Source organism: Mastigoproctus giganteus, chromosome 6 (genome assembly GCF_048544385.1).
Source record: "Mastigoproctus giganteus isolate SK-2022 chromosome 6, ASM4854438v1, whole genome shotgun sequence".
Taxonomy (NCBI): domain Eukaryota; kingdom Metazoa; phylum Arthropoda; class Arachnida; order Uropygi; family Thelyphonidae; genus Mastigoproctus; species Mastigoproctus giganteus.
This window is the reverse complement of record NC_143580.1, coordinates 146,224,205-146,251,815: the sequence shown is the minus strand read 5'-3', so window position 1 is coordinate 146,251,815 and position 27,611 is coordinate 146,224,205. Positions and strand designations below refer to the sequence as shown.

Below are 27,611 nucleotides of genomic sequence, written 5' to 3'. Positions count from 1 at the left end.
GGATCAAATTAAGGTGTTAAAAGGTGTGATGTGATGATGGTGAGGGGGAATTTTTGATGTGTAAACACCTTTGACGGTAGTAAAATCAATTTGTCATGATTTTGCAACAAGGAAATTACCTCGTTTGACATCATTTCCATTTCATAACAAAGAAAAGTGTTGGAGTGATCTCCTCTCCAGACTCTGGAGAGGAGATCACTCAAAGGATCATGATAGGTGAGCTTGCAGATCACCTACTAAATTTTGGCCAGTAGTAAAATCAATTTGTTACAGTTTTACGATGTGGAAATGATGTCATTTGACGTCATTTCCATTTCGTAACAAAGAAAAATGGAGTCAGGAGAGGAGATTGTGCAAAGGATCATGAGAGGTGATCTTGGATGTGCTCAGAGCTGGCATAAACTAGCTGGTTGTGGAAAAACATTTGATTCGGGGCATACATACCACTTGGATGAGCTCAAACTGGCATGAACCAGTTGGTTGTGGAAAAAACATGTGACAGGCAAAACGAACAGAGTCGGGAAAGGAGATTGCACAAAGGATCATGGGAGGTGATCTTGGATGTGCTCAGAGCTGGTTTATGCCAGCTCTGAGCACATCCAAGATCATTACATTACATGTGCTTCAGCCTTACCAGTTGAAGCGCATGTAATGTAGGCATTACAGTACCCATCTGTATTACTGAAGCTATTGTATATTTCCATCAAGAGGCAAATCATAAATGTTTTTTTGCAACTAGCTGGGTGGGTCAAGAATATTTGAATCGGTTTGCAATTGGGAGATAACAGACTCCAAATTACATGTATCAGTAGAATATTTTGCTTGTCATTCTCATTAAGTTGCAGAAGTCCTCGTTGGTCAACAAGCTTTTGCGTTTCTTTGCAGTTGTGCTGAGTTGGTTGAGCATGGCAAGCTTTAGATCCTCATTCATCTCATTGTTTGGTTGATGGTACAAGTTTCGAAAGCAGTCTTTTCGCAGCCACGTTACAAGGTTATGCAGTTCATTACCACATTCTTCATCAGGGTCAACATCATCATTGTCTTGACACATCGTCTTAGGCATATTTCAATTGTTTTGCAAATGTCCAAATCCGATTCATACAATTTACGATCTAGTATGAGCTCTTCATTGTTGTCGTAGATCATGAAATATTTCATCTCTGACAGTATTTCTGTTTCCTCATTGCGAAATGGAATGGGCAGCATTACCATCTCACGCTTGTACTCGTTGAGATCCTGAGCCAAGTCATAGTTTCAATAGCGTATTATGCGTGGATACTGTTGTTTCGTGCAGATCTCGTAGCGCTGCATGTGTAATTTGTGACAAAGTAATATGATCCAACATGATAGTATGATTGTAATGATACAGATACTTGTATTGTTGCAATCATACTATTCAAGAAATGGCTACAATCAAATGGGTAATTAGGCTATTGGCCTAACCTTTTCCAAACATCGATTCAGTAGAGTAAGCAGTGGGCATGTGTATCCTATGTATCCTATTAATGATACAGATACTTGTATTGTTGCAATCATACTATTCAAGAAATGGCTGCAATCAAATGGGTAATTAGGCTATTGGCCTAACCTTTTCCAAACATTGATTCAGTAGAGTAAGTAGTGGGCACGAGCATAAATTGCATCGTTCATGATTTCGGTTCTAGCTGTTTGAAATTTAGTAGGTGTCGTCAAAGTGTTTACACATAAAACATCTTTCGTGCGTACGGGATACACACGATTTTTTTTCTTTCTAGAAAGATGCAAACAAAAGGATATAGATTCATATTAAGGAAAGATAATTGTAGACTGGTTACAAAGAAATTCACCTTTAGGAAAAAAATAATCAGCTATTGGAACAAGTTATTACCTAGCTGTGCAGAGATCTTGTTTAGATTTAATGAGGAATTAGATAAATATTTTGATGGGAAGAGAAAATTTCAGAGGCATTTTATTTGATCTGATTTTTGTTTTAGTTTATTATTTGTATTTTTTATAGTGACTACTATAGAGGCTTTGCTTCTTTGCATTGATCATTCTCTTGTTCTGTCATTTTAATACATCAAGCATTAAATAGCAAAACAACTCCCAAGTAGCAAAATTTCTTTATATTCATGTTTTAGTTTTATGCCACTTAACATCAGAAATATTTGTGAAATTTTATTAACATAATTTATTTTCTCTTAATAAAGTATTCTCACCAAAATTGCACTTTAATAGAATTACAAGTGATGCTCGTGAAGACGAAATGGAGGACAATATGCAACAAGTGAGCAGCATGATTGGTAATCTTCGCAATATGGCTATTGATATGGGAAATGAAATAGAATCTCAAAATGTTCAGTTAGATACAATCAACCAAAAGGTGAGTTAATTTACATGTTATTTAGTAAATTTTAATCTAATTATAAAGAATAAAACAATTTTAATTTTGAATTTATAATAACTTACAGAAAATTAAATCAGAATAACAGAAAAAGAATCAGTTCCCATTGTTTGCATTTTGCATAATAAGATTCACATAGCTACACATCAGTGCCAGTAAATTCTTTAGTTATCTTGTAAAATGTCAATTTATTTTCAGTAGCCACCAAAGAATAGCAAAAAAAATCGCCCAAGATAATATTGGCTGTTTTAATTTAATGTACAATAGTCCTCAAAAAAATTGCATCACCTCATTTTTTAGGTTGTTTGTCCTTTTTTAAAAGATTAGCTGGCAGCTGATCTTTTAGAAATTGCTGAAAGAACATAAGTAATAAAATACACATATGAAAGTATTAATTATAAAAAATTTTACTTTTATGCCTTATGGGTAAATTTAATAGTATAAACCAGAGCTATGATGCTCAGTATGTTCTAAGTTGATTTCAATATTTGTAAAAGAATAAGAGAAGTTTACCTCAATATGATACATAAAACACTTCCATATGGTACTTTCCAGAAATTAAAACGAATACTACATTAAACCAAAATGATTACAGTAAAACCATAATAATAATAATAATAAATAATAATAAATTGAAAACAGTTAAAAAATAATTTTAAAAAGTTTACGTAAATTTTAAAAAAACGATTTTCCTTCCTGAAACTGACAACGCTTTTCAACTGTATGTTGTGATCACAGGAATGAAAATTACCAAGTATCTGTGAGAACGAATCTTAAATAGAGATTATTAGTCTTTCCGCGTGTGCGTAAAAGACCACGAATTAGAGATTAGATATGGCGGGTGAACGTTAATAGAATTCTCATGTAATTTAATTTCAATGGTTTCTGCAATTAAGTCTTGCATGATTACGTTGGACACTTAAGTATTTTGGCCTTGTTGAATAAAAATGTATATTTTTCATTAATGACATGAAAGACTAATTCTGATGCTGCTGAACGAGAAGCACGAACTGAGGACACGTGCTGTTTAATCCGAAAATTCAAAGGAAACTGCGTAGATCCTTGATAAGACAAGTTACAATCACTGCAAGAAATGTATACCAGGTCATTTATTTGTGTTGTGAATGAGGAAAGGACTGAGCAATTGTTCAGTATAGCTTGTAATTTCAGTATTGGTCTGGCCACAATCATAATTAGGTATCTTTAAAGAATGTGTTAAACTGTTTATGGCACTGTTCAACGTATGGAAGAAATAAAGTATTTTTTGCTGCTATTATTGTTAGTTGGTGTAGTTTTTTGTATCCTATCCTTAGCTTGTACCCTAATTTGGTTTATAGTAGCATGGGGGTAACTCCTGTTTAAGAATCTGCTGATTAATATTTGTATTTCTGAGTCTAAAGCAGATTCTGTCATTGAATATTTACGGGCATTGAGAAATTGAAATAATAGACCTTTTGTAGGTGAATGGGTGATGGTTGTTATAATGCAGAAGACCTTTTGTAGGTGAATGGGTGATGGTTGTTATAATGCAGAAGCATATCGGTGTTTGATGGTTTACAATAGATATTAAATTGGATTTTATTCGAGTTCCGATTAAGCATGAAATTTAGAAATTTTAATGACTTAATATCCTATAAAGCGTTTAGAGCATAAGCCTCAAGCTATGGAAAAGTCTAGACTATGTATAAGTATAGTGCAAAAGCATCAATAATACATAGCCAAATCTAAATGAACAGAATATTAGCAAAGCGGCATCGTTTTAAGTTATATCTCATATTGTGAATACCTTCACAACGAGTTGCCATGATATTGCACTACTTCAAATAAGTAACGCTTCACCTGAGGAGAAGACTAATGTTACTTATTCTCAGATGGATACCACCACCCAAATGGCATTGTTTCAGGGCTATTTGGCCCTTCTTTGGTGGGTAGTTAGGTACCCGAGTGATGCAATGATGGCAAAACAGTTATGAAGTATAACTCCACAATATGAGAGATGCCTGATGGTGTATGGTGTATTTAGACTATAAACGCTTTATAGTCTTCTCCTCGGGTGAAGCGTTACTTATTCAAAGTAGTGCAATATCATGGCAACTCGTTGTGAAGGTATTCACAATATGAGATATAACTTAAAACAATGCCGCTTTGTTAATATTCTGTTCATTCAGATTTGGCTATGTATTAATGATGCTTTTGCACTATACTTATACATAGCCTGACTTAATATTCTTATTTTCCCTTTCCAACGTAAAATTGAGTCTGGAATGAATATAATTAAACGAATGTAAAATGTCTTGGATAGTGCTACTATCAGTAATAACAAGAAAATCGTCTAAATACCTCCCATTGTATATGATACGGGGTAGAAAAGGCGTCAAGTGTATACGTTCAATCATTGGGAGATAAACCTCCGATATTAAGCTGCTTAGACTCAATCCCATTGGCAAACCAAAAATTTGTTTGTATACTTTGTCTCAAAAGGTGATATAGTTGGCTTCAACTAAGAGTTTAAGTAAAAAATTTCTTTAATAGGAAGCTTCATATAATTAATCAGTATAGAGATATTATTTAACATATCCCAAAGAATATCTAATGTGTATTCAACGTTTACATTTGTACATAACGAAGTAACATCCAGTGAGAATAAATTATTATTATCACTGAGTCTACAGTCCTTAAGGTTATTAAATAATGTATCGTAGTATTTTATCACAAATTGTATCCCCTGTCTGAAGGGTTTAATAATACTACATACATATGTGGCTAAGGAGGAAAATGCCAAGTTTCTGTAAAAAAACAATGGGCCAAATAGGAAAACCAGTCTTGTGCAATTTTACCTGACCAAAAAGTGTGCAGGAATATTGTATGTGCTGGCCTTCAATTCCTTTAACTGAGACATAGTAATGTAGTCATTTTTTTCGATACATAGTTAACGTTTTATTGTACCGATTGACCAAATTAGTAAAAAGTGCCGGGTCTACTTCAAGATAAGTGGAGGTATCTGATATAATTGAATCTAACCTATATTATAATCGATATTATAAAAGTATCTATATAATATCGGTGTAAAAACACCATAGACAACTCTTAAAGAAAAAACTATGAAAGCAGCGTAAAAGGCATCATTTCAACTGTATCTCATATTGTGCTCATCCACAACGAGTTACTATACACTGCACTACCTTGAATAAGTAACGCTTCACTAATAGAGAAGACTATTGTTACTTATTCTGGAGAATAATGTTCTCTATTAGTGAAGCGTTACTTATTCGAGGTAGTGCAGTACTTGGTAACTTGTTGTGAAGGATGAGCACAATATGAGATACAGTTTGAAATCATCATTTCAAACCCTTTACACTATTATATAGACAATTATAACTCTTAAAAATATTATGCCCAGTTGCATTTAGTCTTACTTAAACTAACTTATTTATATAATCAGTTTTAGCAAGTAAAAATGAATATATTACTATGTCTCAGTTATAAAGGAATAACCTTAAGGACTGTAGACTCTGTGATAATGATAATTTATTCTCACTGGGTGTTACATTCTTTGGGATATGTTAAATAATAACTCCATACTGATTAATTATACAAAGCTTCCTATTAATGAAATTTTTCACTTAATTAAAATCTTAGTTGAAGCCAACTATATCATCTTTCGAGACAAAGTATACAATTGCCAATGGGATTGACAACTCAGTTTTACATTGGGAAGAGAAAATATGGATACTGTCATTAAATTTTCTAAATTTCACGCTTACTCAGGACTCAAATAAAATCCAATTTAACATCCATCGTAAACTGACAAACACTGATATGCTTCTGCATTATAACAGCTGTCACCTGTTCACCTACAAAAGGTCTATTATCTTTAATCAATTTCTCAATGCCTATAAACATTCAACAACGAAATCTGCTTTAGACTCAGAAATATAGATATTAATCAGGAGTTACCCCCCCTTGCTACTATAAACCTAATTAGGGTACAAGCTAAGGATAGGCTACAAAAAACTACACACCAACAATAGTAGCATCAAAAAATACTTTATTTCTGTCCCATATGTTGAACAGTGACACAAACAGCTTAGCACATTTTTTAAAGATACCAAATTTAAGGTTGTAGCCAGACAGTACAGAAATTACTTGATATACTGAACAATTGCTCAGTCCTTTCCTCGTTCGCAACTCAAATAAATGACCTGGACAACATTTCTTGCGGTGATTGTGACTTGTCTTATCAAGGACCTACACGGTTTCCTCTTAAATTTCAGGTTAAACAGCACTCATCCTCAGTTCTTGCTTCTCGTTCAGCAGCGTCACAAAATTAGCCTTTCATGCCGTTAATGAAAAACATAATTTTTAGTCAACGAGGCCAAAATATTTAGTGTCCAACGTAATTATACAAGACTATTAATTGCAGAAACCGTCAATTAAATTACACGAGAATTCTATTAATGTTCACCGGCCATATCTAATCTCTGATTCGTGGTCTTTTACACACATGTGCAAAGACTAATTATCTCTATTTAAGATTCACACGTACTTGGTAATTTTCATTCCTGTGATCACTACATATGGCTGAAAAGCATTGTCAGCTTCAGGGAGGAAAGTCGTTTTTTAAAATTTGTTAAACTTTTTTTTAAATTAATTTTTAATTGTGTTCAGATGAGTAAATATATAATGAAACAAGTAATTTTCTCTAAAATCACAGGACATGTTACTTATGGTTCATATAATAACAAAAATTCTATGAAAGCAGTGATTTTTTTTTTTTTTTTCATTATTTTACATATACTAGGATGGCAGACAGCTATACAAAATTTGTATAACTAAAAAATACAACAAAATGCACACTAATATTTCCTTGCTTTGATGACTGCCACACGTCGTTGTGGCATTAACTGGATGAAGTTCTGAATGTATTCCCATGAAATCTCGTGGTATCAAACACGGATTAACGTCTCCTCTTAAGTGTTTTTTTGGTTTCTTTTGTATTACTGAAACACCTGTATTGTTCCAACAGTTTTCAATTTCACTGAAGTCTAGACTGTTCGCAGGCCATGTTTTTGTGTGAATTGAATTATCCTTCAACCATTTTTGCACTTGTGGACAGTAAAGACAGGTAAATAAATTACATTGATTTAAGAAATTGTACAATGTTTCATAAATTTAAAACTTTTCTAATTTTTTGAGGTAGTACTTATGGTTTTGACTTTATGACACGGAGCAAAGTCATCCTGGAAAAATGCAATTGGTAATACCCTCATAGTGATCTCTGATTGTGGGAAGTAATTTTGTGTCAAGAATGCCCTGTACAGCAGAATTTACTTACTAACAGCCTGTTAGCTGTGCATGTCATGCAAATTGAATTTTGATTCATCAGAGAAAATAATTTCCAGTGATCCTTATAGCACTGGCATGCTCTTTTTCCCCATTAAATGCTCAGCTTTCATTCTTTGCATCAAACGTAGCTTTCTTCTTGGGTGATGTGCTACATTTTTGGATGGACATACAGACAGGACCAGAAGCCTGTCCTGTGCTGCAGAAGATATTCGTGTACATCCACTTCCTTTCTTTTTGATAAGGGCCTGTTCCTGATTATTTCATAATAAACATGCCACTGTTGACTGATTACGGTGAATCCTTTTGGGTATTTCATGCATAGAATGTCCCTCTGCATTCAATGTAGCAGCAACCCTTTTCCTACGTGGTTTAATTGTGAAAACTTAGCCACTGCAATAGCAATAATGCTAATGCTAGCAAGACTTTTGTGGATTTATTGAAGAATTGTTTTCTACAGCAACATGTTCTAGGGGCAACCAGAGGGGGTAATAATCTCGATCTTATTATCAGCGGTGATGATTCATGCATTAGGAATTTGCAGATAAAGGAACCACTAGGTGACAGTGATCACAGTGTACTGATGTGGGATTTACTTAAAGATGCAACTACGATCAAGGGTAAAGGGAATTTACAAGGGAAAAGTTACATTTATCAACTCAACTGAATATGTTCATTATATTTTCCTGCCTCCTTCTTTCTGCTACAAAATACTTGAAAATTCCAGGTATCGTTTTTATTCTCTATTTTCTTATTATACTTTCAGTTTTTAGGCCTTTTTCGACTCTTGATTTCGTTTCGTTCTTGATTCGTTTTCCCTTCATCACAAGCATTTGGTATTAGTCTCCTTTTTATACTAACACTTACAAAGCCAGAGCCCTTTCTAAAAGGTTGGGCTTTACAACCCCAGCTAGCCTAGTACATTTAATATCTTTTTACTTTCCCGTTCGTAAAGCTATTAGTGCAATACGAGGGTGATACGAACGTGCAAGCTATCCTCTATTGTTATTTTCGTCTTTATTTAATTACTCCTTTATCCCTTCCCTATACTCAATTTAATACCTTGCCCTATACCATTTGCTTGTTCTAAATTTAAGTCATCAAATTTATATACTTTTTCCACCAAATTCCAACACCAATAGTTTTTCCAAAATTGTGTAAAACCTACATAAAATTCAAAAATTTTTTTTTTTATTTCCTACTCTGAAAACACCTATTTATATTTTATTTTAGCTTTTGTTTTATTTTGCTTCTCTTCCACTGTTATGGACAAGTATAGAAACGCAGTTCCTGATAAATGGTGGTGTAGTCTCCTGATGAAATACCTGACCATGTATCAATATTTACTTTAGCTAACATCAGATTTTTGCTATCCCCTTTTTTCGACTTATAACTAAATTTGCCCACCCATTTCTGATGATAGCTATCTCACCTTTTATTTTATTTGTTTAATCATTTTACTCTAATTGGCTTTGCAATTCAACTTATTTTCTTAATTCATCATAACATATAGGATATTCACATTCAACTTTATCAGACTTATCAATTACTACGCACACACACACACACACACACACACACACACACACATGGTAGAATATGATCAGAAAATTCAACAGATGAGTTTTTTTTTCCCTCAAATATGTATATTGTCAGAATTGTGTATATCTCATGAACAATTTAGGCACATACAAAATAGAATAACAAAATATTTTTTATAAAACAAGACTGTTAACTAGGATGACCACCCATTCAAATTTCTTGAAACAGTCCCAAAATGCATTTAAAATCCCGAATCCTGAAACTGGATTGAAATGTCCCACAGTCGGCCAAGCAAACTCTTTCTACATAAAATCTAAATCCTCTGCTTGCATCTTCATGGTGGTGGGACTGTTAGTAACCCTGGGTAAAACCCCCATGTGCAAGTAAGGCACCTAGCATACTGGAGGTGACCACCCAGGTGCAAACCAACATGAGCAGGGGTAACAGTGTGGTGCCCACACACCGTGTATAGCAGAATGCTTCCCCCTCAGTGTTACCAGACAATACTAGGTGGTAGATAACTCATCAACTGGTGCAACACCGCTTTGCTTATTAGAGGCTTGAAGTGTTGGGGCATTTTCGAGGCCATGTTATCGCAAGGAGCTGGGTATATTCTTACTGTGTGCACGCTATATCCAAAAATTTCTTTACTTCATATGCATGTCCCCCCCACCTTTTCTTACTACTGAGTACACCATTAATTGTCAAACCAGTAGAACAAATTTATTTGCGAAAAGATCTAAACCTCCCAAACACTTCCTTCCTTGTCCAGAAGCATCAGCAACTAAGGTCATACTGCTCCTGCCTTCCCGTGGCGGGGCCGGGAACCTTGGCAGAAAAGTCCTCTTGCCAAGGGCTAAAAGGAGAAAACGTGGCAAACACAGACCATCAGGATATTGAGAACGAAAATCCAGAGACAAAAGACTGATCGGATGGAGCAACCTTGCCCATTGTTCTTAATCATCCACTCACTTACTAGTCAGCCTATGAGTAAATTGATTCCGTTTGTCATACAGAAATATCTGGAGGGTATTGCAGGATCTCCCAAGATGGTGAAAACACTGCAATCGGGAGACCTACTAATAGAAACCACGAACCAAAGACATTCTGATAAACTTTTACAACTAACAAGCTTTGCTGGCATTCCTGTAAAAATATCTCCTCACACAACCCTAAATTCATCTAAGGGTGTCATATATAGTTGGGATTTATTAAATGTCACCGAGGAAGAAATAACCCAAAAACTGCAGGGACAGAGCGTGATTGAAGCAAAAAGAATAATGATTAAAAAAGATAATCAACTGGCACCTACCAGAAATATTATTCTTATCTTCAATACCCCAAACTTACCCTCTGTAAAAGCAGGTTATTTATTTTGCTGCATTCGCCCCTACATTCCCAACCCTTTAAGATGTTATAAATGCCGAAAGTATGACCATTCTCAAACTGTATGTAGAGGAATTCCTGTCTGCCCCAACTGTGGGTCCTCGGACCACATATAAAATGACTGTAGTAGTAGTAGTAGTAGTGGTGGCATGCGATGCAACAAAGCAAATGTATCAGCTTATGCAGCATCAGCCAAAAAAAATCACACTATTCCCTCCAAATGCCTGTCCAGTTCCTCCTTAAATTTATTCAACCTATCAACTTCCACAACGACAGATGGAAGTTTCTTCCAGCAATTAACCACCCGCTGGCTAAAGGCAAATTTCCGCACATCTAATCTACATCTGTCTTTTCTTAATTTGAATTTATGCCCCCTTAGGTTCGTAATCTGAACAAGTGGAAGGAATTCAGCGTGCTGAACCCATTCAAGGCCTTATACACCTCAATCAGATCACCGCGCAGGTGCCTAGTCTCCGGCCACTGAAATTTGCAGAACTTAAGCCTCTCTTGGTAAGAGGATCCCTTCATTCCCCTCACCAATCTTGTTGCCCTTCTCTGTACACGCTCAAGTAAATCTACATCCTTCCTAAAATGAGGCCTCCAGACCTGTACGCAGTACTCAAGCCGTGGCCTGACCATTGCCTTATACAGAGGGATAATCACCTCCTTTTCCCTGCTAGCAAAATTCCTATATATCATTGACAAAACCCCATGACCTCCCTGGCAGCCTGTCTGCATTGCTCAGAAAACTTCATATCTGCCTGCACAATTACTCCCAGGTCTTTTTCATTTTCTACCACCTTAAGTGTAGTACCACACAGTTGGTACGTTTCTCTGGGGTTACTTCTACCCATATGCAGTACTTTGCATTTGTCAAGGTTAAACTTCAGTTGCCACTTCTTAGCCCATCTGCCCAAATTATCTAGATCCTGTTGCAGTAGCACACTGTCATTAACAACCCTGCCAACCTTTGTATCATCTGCAAACTTCGACACTAAACCTGATATACCTTCATCAATATCATTGATAAATATACAAAACAACAGTGGACCCAACAACGAACCCCGTGGGACTCCACTAATAACATTAGTTCAAGAAGAGCAGCACCCATTGATTACCACCCTCTGTCTTCTCCCACTTAACCATCCTTTTATCCATTGTAGCAACTTACCCTTAATACCATTCTGCTCCAATTTGTACAATAGTCTTCCATGCGCAACAGTGTCAAAAGCTTTCCTGAAATCCAAATATATGATATCAAAATTATTTTTTGCATCCAGTTCCTTTGTAACCACATCATAATATCCTATCAAATTTGTCAGACAAGACTTTCCCTTAACAAACCCATGCTGTGTCTGAATTATTGCTGTAGTCTTGTCTAGATGATCCTGCAATGCATCTTTAACCAGCGACTCCATTATTTTACCCGGAACAGAAGTTAAACTAACTGGTCTGTAATTACTCGTGTCACCCTTCGATCCCCCTTTGTGAATTGGGGATACATTTGCACATCTCCAGTCCGTGAGAACCTCCCCTGAGTCCAAGGATGCTCTCATAATTATGGCTAAGGGTTTGCTTAGTTGCTTTGCCGCCTCCTTTAATATAACTGGATAGATTCCATCCACCCCAGGTGCTTTACTTATGTTTAACTTCAACAATTTCTCTTCCACTTTGCTCTCAGTTATTACAAAATCATTAAGTATCCTGCTACAATTTGATAACCTTCTGCCATTTTCAAACCTTAATAATTACTCACGTGTGAATGTAGATGCAAAATACTCATTCAGTTTGTTTGCTATCTGAGCAGGATCATCAACAGTCGAACCATCGATGTCAAGTGGACCAATCAGATTCATCCCCTTCCTTTTAGAGTTTATATAAGTAAAGAAATCCTTGCTGTTTTTCTTAGCATCTTTTGCCAAGGATTTCTCGTAATCTGCCTTCGCCTGCCTAACCTCCTTTGTAACTTGGTTACAGATCAACTTGTAGCTATCCTAGGCTTCTGTGTTACGAGTCCCATTAGTTCATTTGACAACCATTTAGGCCTAAACCTTGAACAATATTTCTTAATAGGTATGAAACTTTTAGTAGCATCCACGATTAATTCCTTGAATGCTTCCCACTTAGAAGTTACTGTTGATAACATCATCAGTTGATTCCACTGTACAGAATTTAAAAACTGTTGGAGACCACTGTACTCGCCTTTAACGAAGCAAAAACCCTTTCCTTTACCCCTGATGGTAATTAAATCTTTAAGTAAATCCCACATCAGTACACTGTGATCACTGCCACCTAGTGGTTCTTTTATCTGCAAATTCCTAATACATGAATGATCACTGCTGATAACCAGATCAAGAGTATTACTTTCTCTGGTTGCCTCTCGAACATGCTGCTGCAGAAAACAATCATCCAATAAATCCACAAATGTCTGACTAGTGTGTGAGTGCCCAACCCACAAGTTCCAGTCAATATCTGGGAAGTTGAAATCCCCCATTATAAGACATTCCGATTTACTAGCCCACTCTATTTCTCTGTACAATTGTTCATTGTACTCATTCGAGTCATTAGGCCTATAACACACTCCTACTCTTATTTTTGCTTTCGCAGTGCTTATGTCACACCAAACTGACTCAACAGTGCACTGTTCATCTATATCAACTGGATGCACTTCTTTTGATTTTATGTTTTTCTTAATTAACCGCATAACACATCCTCCCTTCCTATCCTGTCTATCCTTTCTGTACACATTGTACTCCCCAAATTCCAGTTCGGCATTCCTTATATCAGTGTGACACCATGTCTCTGATATCCCAACAATATCCGCCTTTGATGTCTTGACCAACACTTCAAATTCATCAAATTTATTTACTATACTTCTAGCATTGGTATACATGGAAGCATACATGCTCCTACTCCTATTCTTTGTTACCCTAACACATCCCATATACCCACCCGTTCCACGATGACCGCCACCCGTCCCTGAAACCTCCAACACCCCACACTCCAGGTCGCTACTTATTCTAATAGAAGTTGTGCAGCTACAAAAATGATCTAACCAAATTGCAAAGGTTACCATCCTGCATATTCCTAGACATGTGAAGAGTGGAAAACCGAGAAAAAAATAGTAAAATACAAGGTTGAGAACAAAGTCAGTTACCAAGAAGCAAGAAAACTAGCTGTACCAACTATAAATCAAAATATTACCTATGCAAATGCTGTTAAAAAAATATCAAGCAGTCTCCATTCAAACTGTTGTCACAGTTCCTACTCATAAATCAATTTTTGATTGGGCTAGAAATGTCCTCTCAGAGCTACAACCAAGTGTACACAAACAACAATCCAAGACCTCAGATCAAGCAAATAATACTCCTCTGACAATACGCGGCATCTCCTCCTACAGCGATTGCTACCACATCCCATAATACAAACTCAAATGCAATGAAAAATGTTCAGGACACGGCCATGGAAACAGATGGCACATCTATACAGGAAGATCCTATTTTAGAAATCCATGCCGAAGAAGAAGAAATTGACACTGGTAGGCCACTTTTCCTAAAAATAGACAAAAATTAGAACGTCATAAACCAGTCACCTTCAAAAAGCAGTCAAAATCAACTAAACACAAATAATGCCTTGTATTTCACAATGGAATTACAGAAGCTTTCATTTGCAATACAGATGATATCCAAGATCTAATTATTCATTATTCTCCAGTTGCCTTTTGCCTTCAGGAAACGTATCTAACCTAGTAGTAGTAGTGGCATGTGATGCAAGAAAGCAAATGTATGAGCTTATGCAGCATCAGCCAAAAAAAAAAAAAAAAAAAATCACACCATTCCCTCCAAATGCCTGTCCAGTTCCTCCTTAAATTTATTCAACCTATCAACTTCCACAACGACAGATGTAAGTTTGTTCCAGCAATTAACCACCCGCTGGCTAAAGGAAAATTTCCGCACCTCGCAAATTTCTCCTTCGATAAAGAACTATTACCTTTATCGAAGGGATCAAAATGCAGCTAATGCTACTCATAGTGGTGGTGGTGTGGCAATCCTAGTAAATTCAATGATCCCAACTAAACATATACCACTTCGAACGAAAATAGAAGCTGTTGCTGTTTTTAAACTCTCAATATTGCAATAGCACTTGTCTCAATCTACCTGCTGTCAAACCATATTTTCTCTTTAAAAGATCTTGAAGACCTCTTCATACACTTACCTCTCTCTCTGTATATTAGGGGACTTTAATGGGCATCACCTCTTATGTGGCGCTACTAAGTTAGATAGATGGGGTCAACTATTTGAAAGCTTTTTAGAGGCACTAAGTCTCATCTTTCTTAATACTGGTGCACCCACGCATGTACAGCTCCCAACTGGACACACTTCAGCAATAGATATCTCAATTTGTTCTCCAGTACTGGTTCCAACCATAGAGTGGTACATAATAAATAATCCCATGGGCAGTGACCACTTCCCAATAGTATGCAACTTCTTGATAGCACAGAAAATGGGAAGCATTCAAAGAACTTATCTTGCAAGCTACTAGGCTTTACATACCAACTAAGAAATATTGTTCAAGGTTTAGGCCTAAATGAATGTCAGATGAACTAATGAGGCATATGGCAGAGAAGAAAAATGCATTGGATACATACAAATTAACACATGACACAGACGCCTATGATAGATACAAGTTGATCTGTAACCAAGTTACAAAGGAGGTTAGGCAGGCGAAGGCAGATTACGAGAGCTCCTTGGCAAGGGATGCGAAGAAAAACAGCAAAGAGTTCTTTACTTATGTAAACTCTAGAAGGACAGGGGATGAATCAGATTGGTCCACTTGATATCGATGGGTCAACTGTTGATTACCCTGCTCAGGTAGCTAACAAACTAAATGAATATTTTGCATCGACATTCACACATGAGGAGTTATTCAGCGAGGGGAATGCCAGAGGTGTATTCAACTCTAGCAGTAAGCTAGAGAATCTTGTAATAACTGAGAGTAAAGTGGAGGAGAAATTGTTGAAGATAAGCACAGGAAAGGCACCTGGGGTGGATGGCATTTATCCAGTTATATTAAAGAAGGCAGCAAAGGAAGTAAACAATCCCTTAGCCATAATTATGAGAGCTTCCTTGGACTCAGGGGAGGTACCCATAGACTGGAAATGTGCAAATGTGACCCCAATTCACAAGGGAGGATCAAAGGCTGACACAAGTAATTATAGACCTGTGAGTTTAACTTCTGTTCCCGGAAAATTAATGGAGGCACTGGTTAAGAAGCACTGCAGGATCATCTAGACAAGACATCAGTTATAGCTTGGACACAGCATGGTTTTGTTAAGGGGAAGTCTTGCCTGACCAATTTGATTGGATACTATGATGCAGTCACAAAAGAACTGGATGCAGGGAATAACTTTGATATTATATACTTGGATCTTAGAAAGGCTTTTGATACTGTTGCACATGGAAAACTGCTGCACAAATTGGAGCAGTGTGGCATTGGAGGCAAATTGCTGCTATGGATAAAGGGGTGGTTGAGGGGGAGAAGACAGAGAGTGGTAATCAATGGACACTGCTCATCGTGGACTAATGTTATTAGTGGAGTCCCTCAGGGTTCAGTATTGGGTCCTTTATTGTTTTCTGTATTTAAATGATATTGATGATGGTATATCAAGCTTAATGTCCAAGTTTGCAGACGATACGAAGGTTGGCAGGGTTGTCAAGGACACTACTGACACTATGCTGCTGCAACAGGATCTGGAAAGGTTGAGCAGATGGGCTGAGAGGTGGCAAATGAAGTTTGACATTGACAAATGTAAAGTACTACATATGGGAAACAGCAACCCCAGAGCAACCTATCAACTCTGTGGTACTACACTGACAGTGGTAGAGAATGAAAGGGACCTGGGGGGTGGTTGTGCAGGCAGATATGAAGTTATCTGAGCAGTGCAGACGGGCTGCAAGAGTAGCTCGTGGTGTATTGTCAATGATATATAGGAATTTTTCTAGCAGGGATAAGGAGGTGATTATTCCCTTGTATAAGGCAATGGTCAGGCCACATCTAGAGTACCTGTATACAGGCCTGGAGGCCTCATTTCAAGAAGGATGTAGAGCTGCTGGAACGAATACAGAGAAGGGCAACAAGATTAGTGAATGGAACAAAAAGGTGCTCTTATGAAGAAAGTCTTAAGTTTTGCAAATTACAGTGTCTGGAGACTAGGCACCAGCGAGGTGATCTGATAGAGGTGTACAAAGCCTTGGATGGTTTGAGCATGCTCAATGCTGATGGGATTCTTCCTCTTGCTCAGAATAATCACCTGAGAGGGCATAAATTCAAATTGAGGAAAGACGTTTGAAATAAATTCAAATTGAGGAATTCAAATTGAGGAAAGAGATGTAGGATAGACGTGCGGAAATTTGCCTTTAGCCAGCGGGTGGTTGGTAGGTGGAACAGACTTCCATCCCTTGTCGTGGAAGTTGATAGCCTAAATAAGTTTAAGGCTCAGCTGGACAGGTATTTCGAACGAACAGAGGGGTGAAGTGGAAGTGGTTATTTTTTATTTATTTATTTTACTTTATTTTTTTTTTTGGCTGATGCTGCATAAGCTTGCTTTCTTGCATCAAATGCCTCTACTAATGCTAATGCTAATTCCTTCAACTCAACTCAACCCTGCAGAAAATCAAAATTTGTCCGAGAAAATTTGGCAAAATTTCAGTCATCAATCTCCCTTGATGAGGAAAAAATCCGCCTCCAGCCTATTGACAATGTGACAGATTATACATCACGTCACATCCTTTAAATGTGGCTAAAGACACAGTACCACTCTTAAATCCCCCGAGCCGTAAGCATTATAATTATTGGTGGAATAAGGATTGCACCAAAGCAAAAAAAGGCTTAGAATTTATTTTGGCAACGTTCGACCACAACCAATGTCATTAATTATAAGAAATTAAAGGCAAAAGCACATTTCATACAAAGGCAAGCCAAGAAAGAATCCTGGACCCATTTTGCATAAAGCATTAACAAAAACACTGACTCCAAAATAATATGGAAAAAAATTAGACAGCTTTCTGGTAAGTTTCCTACCGTACTTTCTCCAATCCTCTCTCTCTCTCTCTCTCTCTCTCTCTCTCTCTCTCTCTCTCTCTCTCTCTCTCTCTCTCTCTCTCTCCCCCCCCTCTCTCCCTCCCTCTCTCTCCCCTACAATGGACGAGATCTATCTAGTCCTTTAAAATCACAATATCTAAAGGTTTATAATCTATCATTCCAAAGAATTAAAACAATGCAGAACAGCATTCTATTAACTTTCAAACTGCCCTCCTTCTGCCATTTAACAAACCTCTGCAATATTCCGAACTCTTGCATGCCATTGGAACAGCCCATAATGGTGCTGCCGGACCAGATGGGATCTATTATGTCATGCTACAACATCTTGGTGATAAAGATTTGCACCTCCTCCTGGTCTTTTACAACCATATTTTTCTAGAAAATGTTTATCCAGCTTCTTGGCATCATTCTACTGTTTTGGCATTCCTAAAGCCTGGAAAAGATCCAACAAATCCCCATAGCTATAGACCAATATCCCTCTCAAGATGTCTCAGCAAAATCTCTGAAATAATTTTCCATGGTAGACTCATCTGGATCATTGAGTAAGAACAGTTAATGAGCCATAGTCAATATGACTTTCATCAAAACAGGTCATGCATGGATCTTATGGTTAAGGCTGAATTTGCCATTCATAATGCCTTTGTTAAACACGAACATCTAATAATGGTTTCAATAGATATAGAGAAGGCTTTTGACACTACCTGGTGGCATGGCATACTTAGAGATCTTTATTCTCTTGGTCTGCGAAGGTGCCTCTGTAGCCAGGTGGGAAGAAGCAGCAGTGCGTAGCACACGCTTCTTGATTAGACCGGGGTTCGAGCCCGTCACCACCAAATACGGAGGATGCGGGAAGGTCAGGGTATGACCACCGCATATCCCGGAGCAATATGGCCTTAGTTGCTAATGCTCCTAAAAACCAAATAAACAACAACAACTTGGTCTGCGAGGCATCCTTCCTATATTTGTGAAGAATTTTCTACATACTAGATCGTTTCGAGTTCGATACCAGCATGCCCTTTCTGCAACGTTCATTCAGGAAGAAGGTGTTCCACAGGGATCAGTACTGAGTGCCACTCTTTTTGCTCTTAGAATAGATTCTATCAATAAACTTCCAAATACAGTTGAGACTTACCTTTATGCAGATGACCTTTCCATCTCCTGTCATTCATAAAACATGAGATCTATTGAATGAAAGCTTCAGATATCACTAAATAAAATAAAACAATGGGCCAGTATCAATGACTATCGACTCTCACAGCAGAAAACAGTTGCTATCAATTTTTGTAGACAATGCAAGTTTCGTTCAGAACCTGAACTTCAAATATCTTTTATCTCCATCCCAGTCACTAATAACATCAGATTTCTAGGATTAATTCTGGACGATAAGTTAAATTTCTTAGAGCACATTAAAAAGGTATGTACAGCTTGTCTAAAAAAGATAAACATACTGAGAGCACTATCTGCCCTAACATAGAGTGCAGATTGTACATCCTTGCTTCAATTATACAGGGCATTAATCAGATCCCATCTTCATTATGGAGCTCCCATCTATGATTCTGCCAGAAAGAGCACATTATGCTGGCTTGATCCAGTTCAACACAGTACGCTGAGGATTGCACTTGGTGCATTCAGAACATTGCCAGCACATAGCCTTTACATTGGTGCTCACGAGCCCCCATTATCTTTATGTAGGAAATCACTATTGCTGAAGTATGCTGTCAAGATATAAAGTTGTCTCGCATCCCATTCAGTCAAACCTTTTCAATCCACCATTAGAAAATCTGTACAGAAATGAACCTAGCATAGTAAAACCAAGCTGGTCTTCGCCTTCTTGAACTAATGCAGGTTTGGAATGTTTCCATCCATTCCGTACAACAGGTAGCAACTTGTACTCAGCCACCATGGGTTCCACCTCCTATACCGACCTGTGACATTTACCTCTGTCAATGGGGAAAGAATATTTTGCAAGCATCAAATATCAGACAACTTCATGCAGTTCACACTCAAAGATATACAGGCATACCTCGGTTAACGTTACCTCTGATAACGAAGCTTCGATATAACAAAGTCCGCAATTTCAAGCCCCATTTAACATAAAAAAAATATTCCAGTTTAATCACCTGAAATCTAAACAAACTGAAGAAATTACGGAAACCTTTGGGGCTTCTCGTGGTTGGTTCGAGAAATTTAAAAAACGGGCCAGGATTCATAGTGTAAAATTAACAGGAGAAGCTGCAAATAAGTTTCCAGAAAAACTAAAGGAAATAATTGAACATGAAAATTTTCCACCAAATTTGGTGTTCAGTGTTGACGAAATCGGTTTGTTCTGGAAACGGCTACCAACAAAAAGCTTCATTTCTATTGAAGAAAAATCAGCTGCTGGGTTCAAAGCAGCCAAAGACCATTTAACGTTACTCTTTGGATCAAATGCCTCTGGCGATTATAAATTAAAATTATTAGTTTACCATTCAGAAAATCCGAGGGCGTTAAAAGGTAACATAAAAATGAATTTACCTGTAATATGGAAAGCAAATAGAAAAGCGTGGATTACCAAGGAGTTATTTACTGATTGGTTTGTTAACCACTTTTGTCCTGAAGTAAAACGGTATTGTCAAAAAAAACAACTTTGAAGAAAAAGCTCTTTTGTTGTTAGACAATGCTCCGGGACATCCTACTGATCTTAACACGTTGGACACATGCATTCCTGTCAAAGTTGTGTTTCTTCCAGCAAACACAACTTCCCTGATTCAGCCATTGGATCAGGGAGTAATAGCATCATTTAAAGCTTATTATCTGCGTCGAACATTAACCAATTTAACTGAACTAGAGGATAAAGAGGAAATGACAGTTAAAACTTTTTGGAAAAACTACACCATTAAAAACGCAATTGAAAACATTGATAGTTCTTGGAAAGAAGTCACTAAGAAATGCTTAAATGGAGTTTGGCGCAAAATATGGCCAGAAGTTGTACTAGAAGAAGAAAATAACATCCAAGAAATTAGAAATGAAGTTATCCAGATGGCTCAATCAATAGGTTTCGAAAATGTCGATGAAGAGGATGTTAGAAATTTATTGAATGCAGAAGATGATGGTTTTTCAGTGGAAGATTTAGAAAACCTTGTTAGCAACGAAGACAAAGATAATGAAGACGAAGTTAAAGAAGTTCCTGCCGAAAAAGTGTTAACAACCAAAGATTTAAAAAGGTGTTTAAATGACATTGAAAACGTTTTAAATTTTTTTAGTGAAAATGATCCTGATTTAGGAAGAAGTTTTATTGTTAAGCGATCAGTGTTAAATGCAATAACTCCGTATAGGCAATTGTTAAATGAAAGAGAAAAAAAAGCATAAGCAATCAACTTTAGACTCATATTTTAAAATGTGATTTCACTTTGTATGTAAGTTGACTGTTTATTTAATAAAACTTTTCTTTGTTCGAAAAAAAAGCTTTTCATTTTCTTTACGTGGGAACGTATCCCTATTCTGGCCATAGTATTTTTACCTCCTAAAACGAAGTAATTTCGTGAAACTCATCCTATTCGTTATTCGAGGTATGCCTGTATTGATTTTTTCCCAATATACACAGATGGCTCTAAATCCAATTCAAACATTGGAGCAGATGCAGTGTTTCCGAATACAATTGTATCAGCATCCCTTCCATCTGAATTCAGTATCTTTTCAGCTGAATTATTATTCACAATTAAACTAGCTTTACAAAATCTCTATTCTGACTGTTCCTTAAAATCGGTTATTTACAGATTCCCTCAGCTCAATCAAGGCTTTGTGTAATTCCTCAGATAAATTTCACCCTGTTATAAATGAAATTAGAAGATTATTACTGCAGATTGAAGAACGCCACCAGTTGGTTACCTTCTGTTAGATTCCAGCATACACTGATATTTTTGGGCAATAAACTGGCCAATAAAGCTGCAAAAAATCCAATCACCTTAGATTAAACCAATATCCCTGTTCCGGCATCAGACTATGCACTAATCATTCATGCTGCATGCCTATCAGAATGGACAACACTCTGGTATTCTCAAACTAATAATAAACTCCTTCAGATTAAACAGGATCTGAAAATCTGGCACTCCACTGTCCATACATCTAGGCAAGAAGAAGTAATACTTTCAAGAGCAAGAATAGGTCATACTCACCTGACCCACATTCATTTACTCACAGGAGATGATCCACCACAGTGTCCACATTGTTATATAAATCTGACTGTTAAACACATTCTCATTGATTGCCCCCATTATAAACAAGACAGAATTTCAACCCCGCAATCACTGGTTAACCTTCATCAACCAGTAACTCTAGAGAATCTGATTGGTGACAAGGCCAATATCAATATTTCTGAAATTTTACACTACCTCAAGCAAACTGGAATTTTTAATCTTTTCTGATGACTTTTCAGACTTTACGAGACTTTTCTCTTTTCCTTTTTATAATTAACGAATAGGTGCATTATAGTTAAAGTAGCTTATGTGCCGTGAAACCCCCCACAACAACAACAACAACAAAAATGCCCATAATTTCCTTCCACAGAACTCACTCAGATCTTTTCCACCCGGTGTTGGGAGGACAGCGATTCTACCAATTTTCCTACCAGTTGGGGCTAGAGATTTCTTCTTCCAGTCACATAGTTCCCTGAGGAGCTGTTGTGGCCACCAACAAAATCCTCCAACTGCATCGATCATATGCTATACGAGCGGCATCGCAAAATGTCAAGCCCAAAAGTTCACTGATCCCATCCTTCCATCTAATTGCAGGTCTTCCTTTAACAGCAGTTTTTGGAGTTGGTTTTGTTATTATCTGTGTGGCATCAGATAATGTGGTGGTATACCATTGCCTACCACGTGGCTGATTTTGAAAGGGGCCGGCTTTAATCATAGGAAGAGTCATCATGCATCCCACAAGATGCTCTTGAAGAGGAAAGGTGACTACAGCAGAGCCCCACTTTGTGCAGAAGGCTGATTACAACTGGTTTTCGCCTGGTTTCCAGAGGTCTGACTATATTATATCAAAGCCTCTTTCCCTTCAATATTTCTTCTGCTGAAATCTGTTGTTTCTTCTTCTTTTGATGCCGTCTCCTATTGGAGGTTGGCGATCACCATGCTGTACTTCTCTCTGTCTTTAGCAAAATGAAAAGAATCCTCAGCTGATCTGCCAGTCCACTTCTAGCCATGTTGATTATTCTTGGGAAGCATAATGCAGTAGATTCCCCTTGCTTACTGCACCGCAGTACTTCAACTACGCCTGAAGTAATCCGAAAACGAGCCAGAATGAAGTCCGGAATATATATACATATGTATTATTCAATTAGTTTTGCACTATTTATTTTATTATTATTATTTTAATCTTCAGTGAGGTGGCACATTATCCCTCTTCTTCTCTCAATCTCTAGTCAGTAATGTCCAATATATTACTGATTTTTGAATTTTCTTAAACATATTTTCATGGTGGTTTGTACACTTAGTCCCAAAGAATAGATTTTAAATTATAGCCAGATAAAATGTTAAGTATTTACACTATGCTGTAACATAGGCAAACAATCAGTTGACCATTAGAACTAAGAATGTTCCATCTGTCGAATAAATGCATATCTATAAGTAGTTGAATACTACGTGATATGGTGCAAAAACACTCAACCCTAACTACAATGCAACTCGTTAACAAGGTGATCACTAATAAAAATCAAATAACTCTTCTTAATATCACGTTAAGCACAGACAGTGGCCAGTAGTGCCACTCCAAAACAATTTCATAAAATACAAAATACATCCAAAGTTGATACAATGAACGATTATTATTCAGAAAGTAATATCGAAAATTAAAATTATATAACATTAAAAAAAAAAGGTAACGATAGGTCCTTGAGGCTGTCACAGATATTCTCTCAGGTATGTCAAGCATGGCTTGCTACCTGAAAGTTTAAAACGTTGATGCAACTGATATTCGAGTCAAGGACAGAATCTTGGTGTAGTCCGGTCATTCTGTGACACCAAAAACACTGCTTGCACCTTTACAATGGTTAGTAACCCTGGGAGCCGACCGGGCTAGCCGAGTGGGTAAAGTACCTGCCCGGCAACCCAAAGGTCGTGGGTTCGATTCCCGCCTCGGGCTTGGATCAAAGTACCGCAAAAACCTTGGGAGGTGCAATATGGCCACAGAAGCCGATGCGCCAAAAAAACTACCAAATCAAAAAAAAAATCAAAAAAGTAACCCTGGGTATAACTTACGTGTGCAAGTCCTCAAATACAGCACCTAATATACTGCAGAGGTCGAGGTGTGGTATCCACACTACGTGGAGAGGCACCTCCGTAGCCAGGTGGGCAGGAGCAGCAGTGCGTAGCACACACTTCTTGATTAGACCGCGGTTCGAGCCCATGACCACCAAATACGGAGGATGCGATCATCCTCATTATTTGGTGGTCACAATCAGGGAATGACCACCGCATATCCCCAGAGAAATATGGCCTTAGTTGCTAATTCTCCTAAATAACAACAACTACACAGAAAAATGCCACTCCCCCTGTGTTATCAGGCAATACTGGGTGGTACTCCAGTATTGCTGGTAACATGGTGGAGCAGCAGCGATCAGATCAACCAGTGCAATACCACCACTTTGCTTATTGGAGGCTTGAACTGATGGAACCAATGTTTAGTCACCAGAGCAAAGCTCTGGCAATTTTCCCCCCTATCCATCTCTTCCATCATGCAGTATGTTTGATGTCTTTTGAGGATATGATGGACATCATGGAAAGGTCCAATCTTTCTTTCATTTCAAGTACAGCTCTAAAATGGTATTCACCAACTGTGGGCTACCACTACTTTGATAGTCCACCAGACCGAACTTATTAGTAACTCTCTAGGAGGCTATTGGATCAGCTAGTGTATAATGTCACTGCCTCTATTCTGCCTTATAGTGACTGGAGGAAATTGGAGTAGTGTGTGTGTGTGTGTGTGCAGGGACACTGTCGAAGCCACATTATGTCAATTAGCTGGGTATATTTTTACCATGTGTAAGCCATATCCAAAAAAGAATGTTATATATAGTAATTAGCTTGTATCCAAATCTCCAGGTTCATTTTCTGCTTACACCAAAGCGGGCAACAATTGTAAAGCCGTTATTAATCAATCCAAACTAGATTTCGAACAGGCTGAGAGTAGAAAACTTGCTTCTTGCCTAAATGATAATCAAGTAATCTGGTCTTTTGTCAAAGCTATTGGCTGCAACTTTTGCCCATCTCTCTTCCAACCTCTGTCAAAACCAGATGGTTCTATTGCCACTTCAGCCAAAGATAATGCTGACCTGCTAGCATCCAATTTTTCTTCTAACTCGTGTATTGATGATCTTGGAAAACACCTCCCACCATTCCCGGTATACTCCATTCATTGTCTCCTGTGGATCAGCTAGTGTATAATGTCACTGCCTCTATTCTGCCTTATAGTGACTGGAGGAAATTGGAGTAGTGTGTGTGTGTGCAGGGACACTGTCGAAGCCACATTATGTCAATTAGCTTCCATCAAAAGGATGGCAGAAGGATTTGAACAATCTTAAAGCTAAGAAAGCTGCAGTTCCTGATGGTATTTCTTCACATGTTCCTTAAAACCTGTGCTCCTAAATTTAATCATGTTCTGTGTTGCCTTTTTTCTTTTTCTTATTCCAAATGTGTTTTTCTTTCTGCTTGAAAATTTTGCTCATATCCAGCCAGTTCCTAAAAAGGATGACAAATCCCTCCCATCCAATTATCATCCCATTGCACTTACTATTACTCTTTCTAAAGTAATGGCGAAATTAATTAACTGCCAACTCTTAAACTATCTAGAAACCTTCCATCTGATCAATGATCACCAGTATGGATTCTGTCAGTGTTGATCCACTGGCTTATGTTACCCATCTATGGACAAATTCAATAGAAAAGTTTGGTGAAACTCAAGCAGTTGCTCTTGACATTTCAAGGGCTTCTGTTTGTGTTTGGCATAAACGTCTTCTAAATACACTTCCATCTTATGGTTTGCCAACTGTTTTTTTGTAATTGGATATCCAGTTTTCTCTCAGATCGCTCACTACAGGTGATGGTAGATGGCTCTCTGTCTTCTGACTTCTCTATTAATGCTAGTGTTCACCAAAGTACAATTCTTTCCCTCTTGTATACTAATGACCTTCTTCCATTGACCAAAAATCTTATCCATAGTTTTGCTGATTGTAGTACATTACATTTCAACTTCCAGTGAGAAACCCTACCACTGCACAAACAGCTTCAATCCCTTGAATATCCACTACCAATTCCTTAAATACTGATCTCCAGGTAATTCTGCAGTTGGGCTTCTTAATATTACTCTTTCTAAAGTAATTGAGTTTTTTTCCATCCTGGAATTTCCTGAGAAATTTTAATGATTCCCGAGAATGGTTGTATAAATTTAGAAAAATCTACTGTATGTTTTTATATTTAAAAATTAAACAATTTACAGGAAATAAAGACTAAAACATTATATATATTTCTTTATTTATAACTAAAATAAATTTCTTTGTGAAAAAATAACAAAAAATTAACTTTCTTAAAAATGAAGGCTTTTTATTTAAAATTTCAACATTTAAAATCAGAAATGAATTTTATTTTATGTATTTTGATAACTTTAAAAAACACAAAACATCAATACTCCTATCACTAAGGCTAGTTCTCAACTTTGTGATAAATAAACAGACTGCAGAAAATTCTCTCTTTGTGATTCAACAGAAGTCTGTGGAATGGTTTTTAATGAATCAACAAAATGCATAATGTTGGAAGCTCTGTCCCCAATTGCCTTGAATAATTGCACTTCTTGCTTCAAAACCAGGCCTAAACACTGTTTTTTATCCTGAGAGAAAGTTGAAGATTGCACAAGTTTTGTCTTAGATTGAATTGTTGCTTCTAACTTCTCTCAATGTCATGGGACTCATGGGTTGTGCAATTTCTTGATTTTCTTCATCTACTGATTGTGAAGAGTTGGGGCTAGATGGAGATTTGTCTTTATTGAAAAGTCTAATCAGTGTCATCTAAGCAAATTAAAATAATGATGATTCTTTGTTTGGTAATGATGGGAGGCCAGGATTGACTGCAGAATTCACATAATTTCCCCCAGTATTTAAATACTGAAGCCAGCCGACCAAAGTCATATTCCTTCTCTCATTAATCCATTTTTATAATAAAAGTTTTTCTTTTTTCATCTTCTTGGCGAATTCTGACTTTTGTTGTTGTAATTCATTAATAATGAAAGCAAATACTCCTTCAGCAGTTAGCAGAGTTGCATCACGGCTGCATAATTTCTCTGCACCAATTTTTACTGGCTGCAGGTTTGAAACAATACTTGCAGGACATTGAATTCTTCATTAGTTAAACTTTGCCTTTCTTTAATATCAATTAATACTTTAGAAACTGCTGCTCTTGCTTCTAAAAATCTCTGTCATACCCAATAAACTGTCTCAGAAAGTTTTCGAATCTAAAGCATCTTTTCGCAACCATGTTCTGCTTTTACGTAGTTTTGAAGGATTTCATTCTTGAGAGGGGATACCTTGAATATTTTTACAATTTTTCTTAACTTTTTTATAGTTTCTTTAATGTCTGTAAATTTTTTGGTGCCACTTTCTTTATCTACCTTGGCAATTAGATCTATTTTATCAGCAAAAGCTAACTCCTCAATTTCAATTGCTGTATTCAAATAATCTAACTCATTTTCATGATCATCATCTGATTCGTTTTCTGCTTGATTTCTACCTGAATCGATTGTTCTTATAAAATATGTCACATAAAGCCAGGTGTATGCCAAGTGCATAACATAAGTGACGATGGCAGCTCATTAATTTTCCAAATTT

The 27,611-nt window shown here is 37.1% G+C and overlaps 1 protein-coding gene across 1 annotated transcript in view; it reads left to right on the top strand.

The window, feature by feature from the left end:
* Positions 1-27,611, top strand: part of LOC150084640 (synaptosomal-associated protein 25-like) — a 145,553-nt gene that overhangs the window by 100,446 nt on the left and 17,496 nt on the right. The window contains exon 7 of the mRNA XM_090375380.1: positions 2,218-2,362. Within this exon, the coding sequence (XP_090231506.1) occupies positions 2,218-2,362 (145 nt within the window). The remainder of the gene's footprint in view (positions 1-2,217; positions 2,363-27,611) is intronic.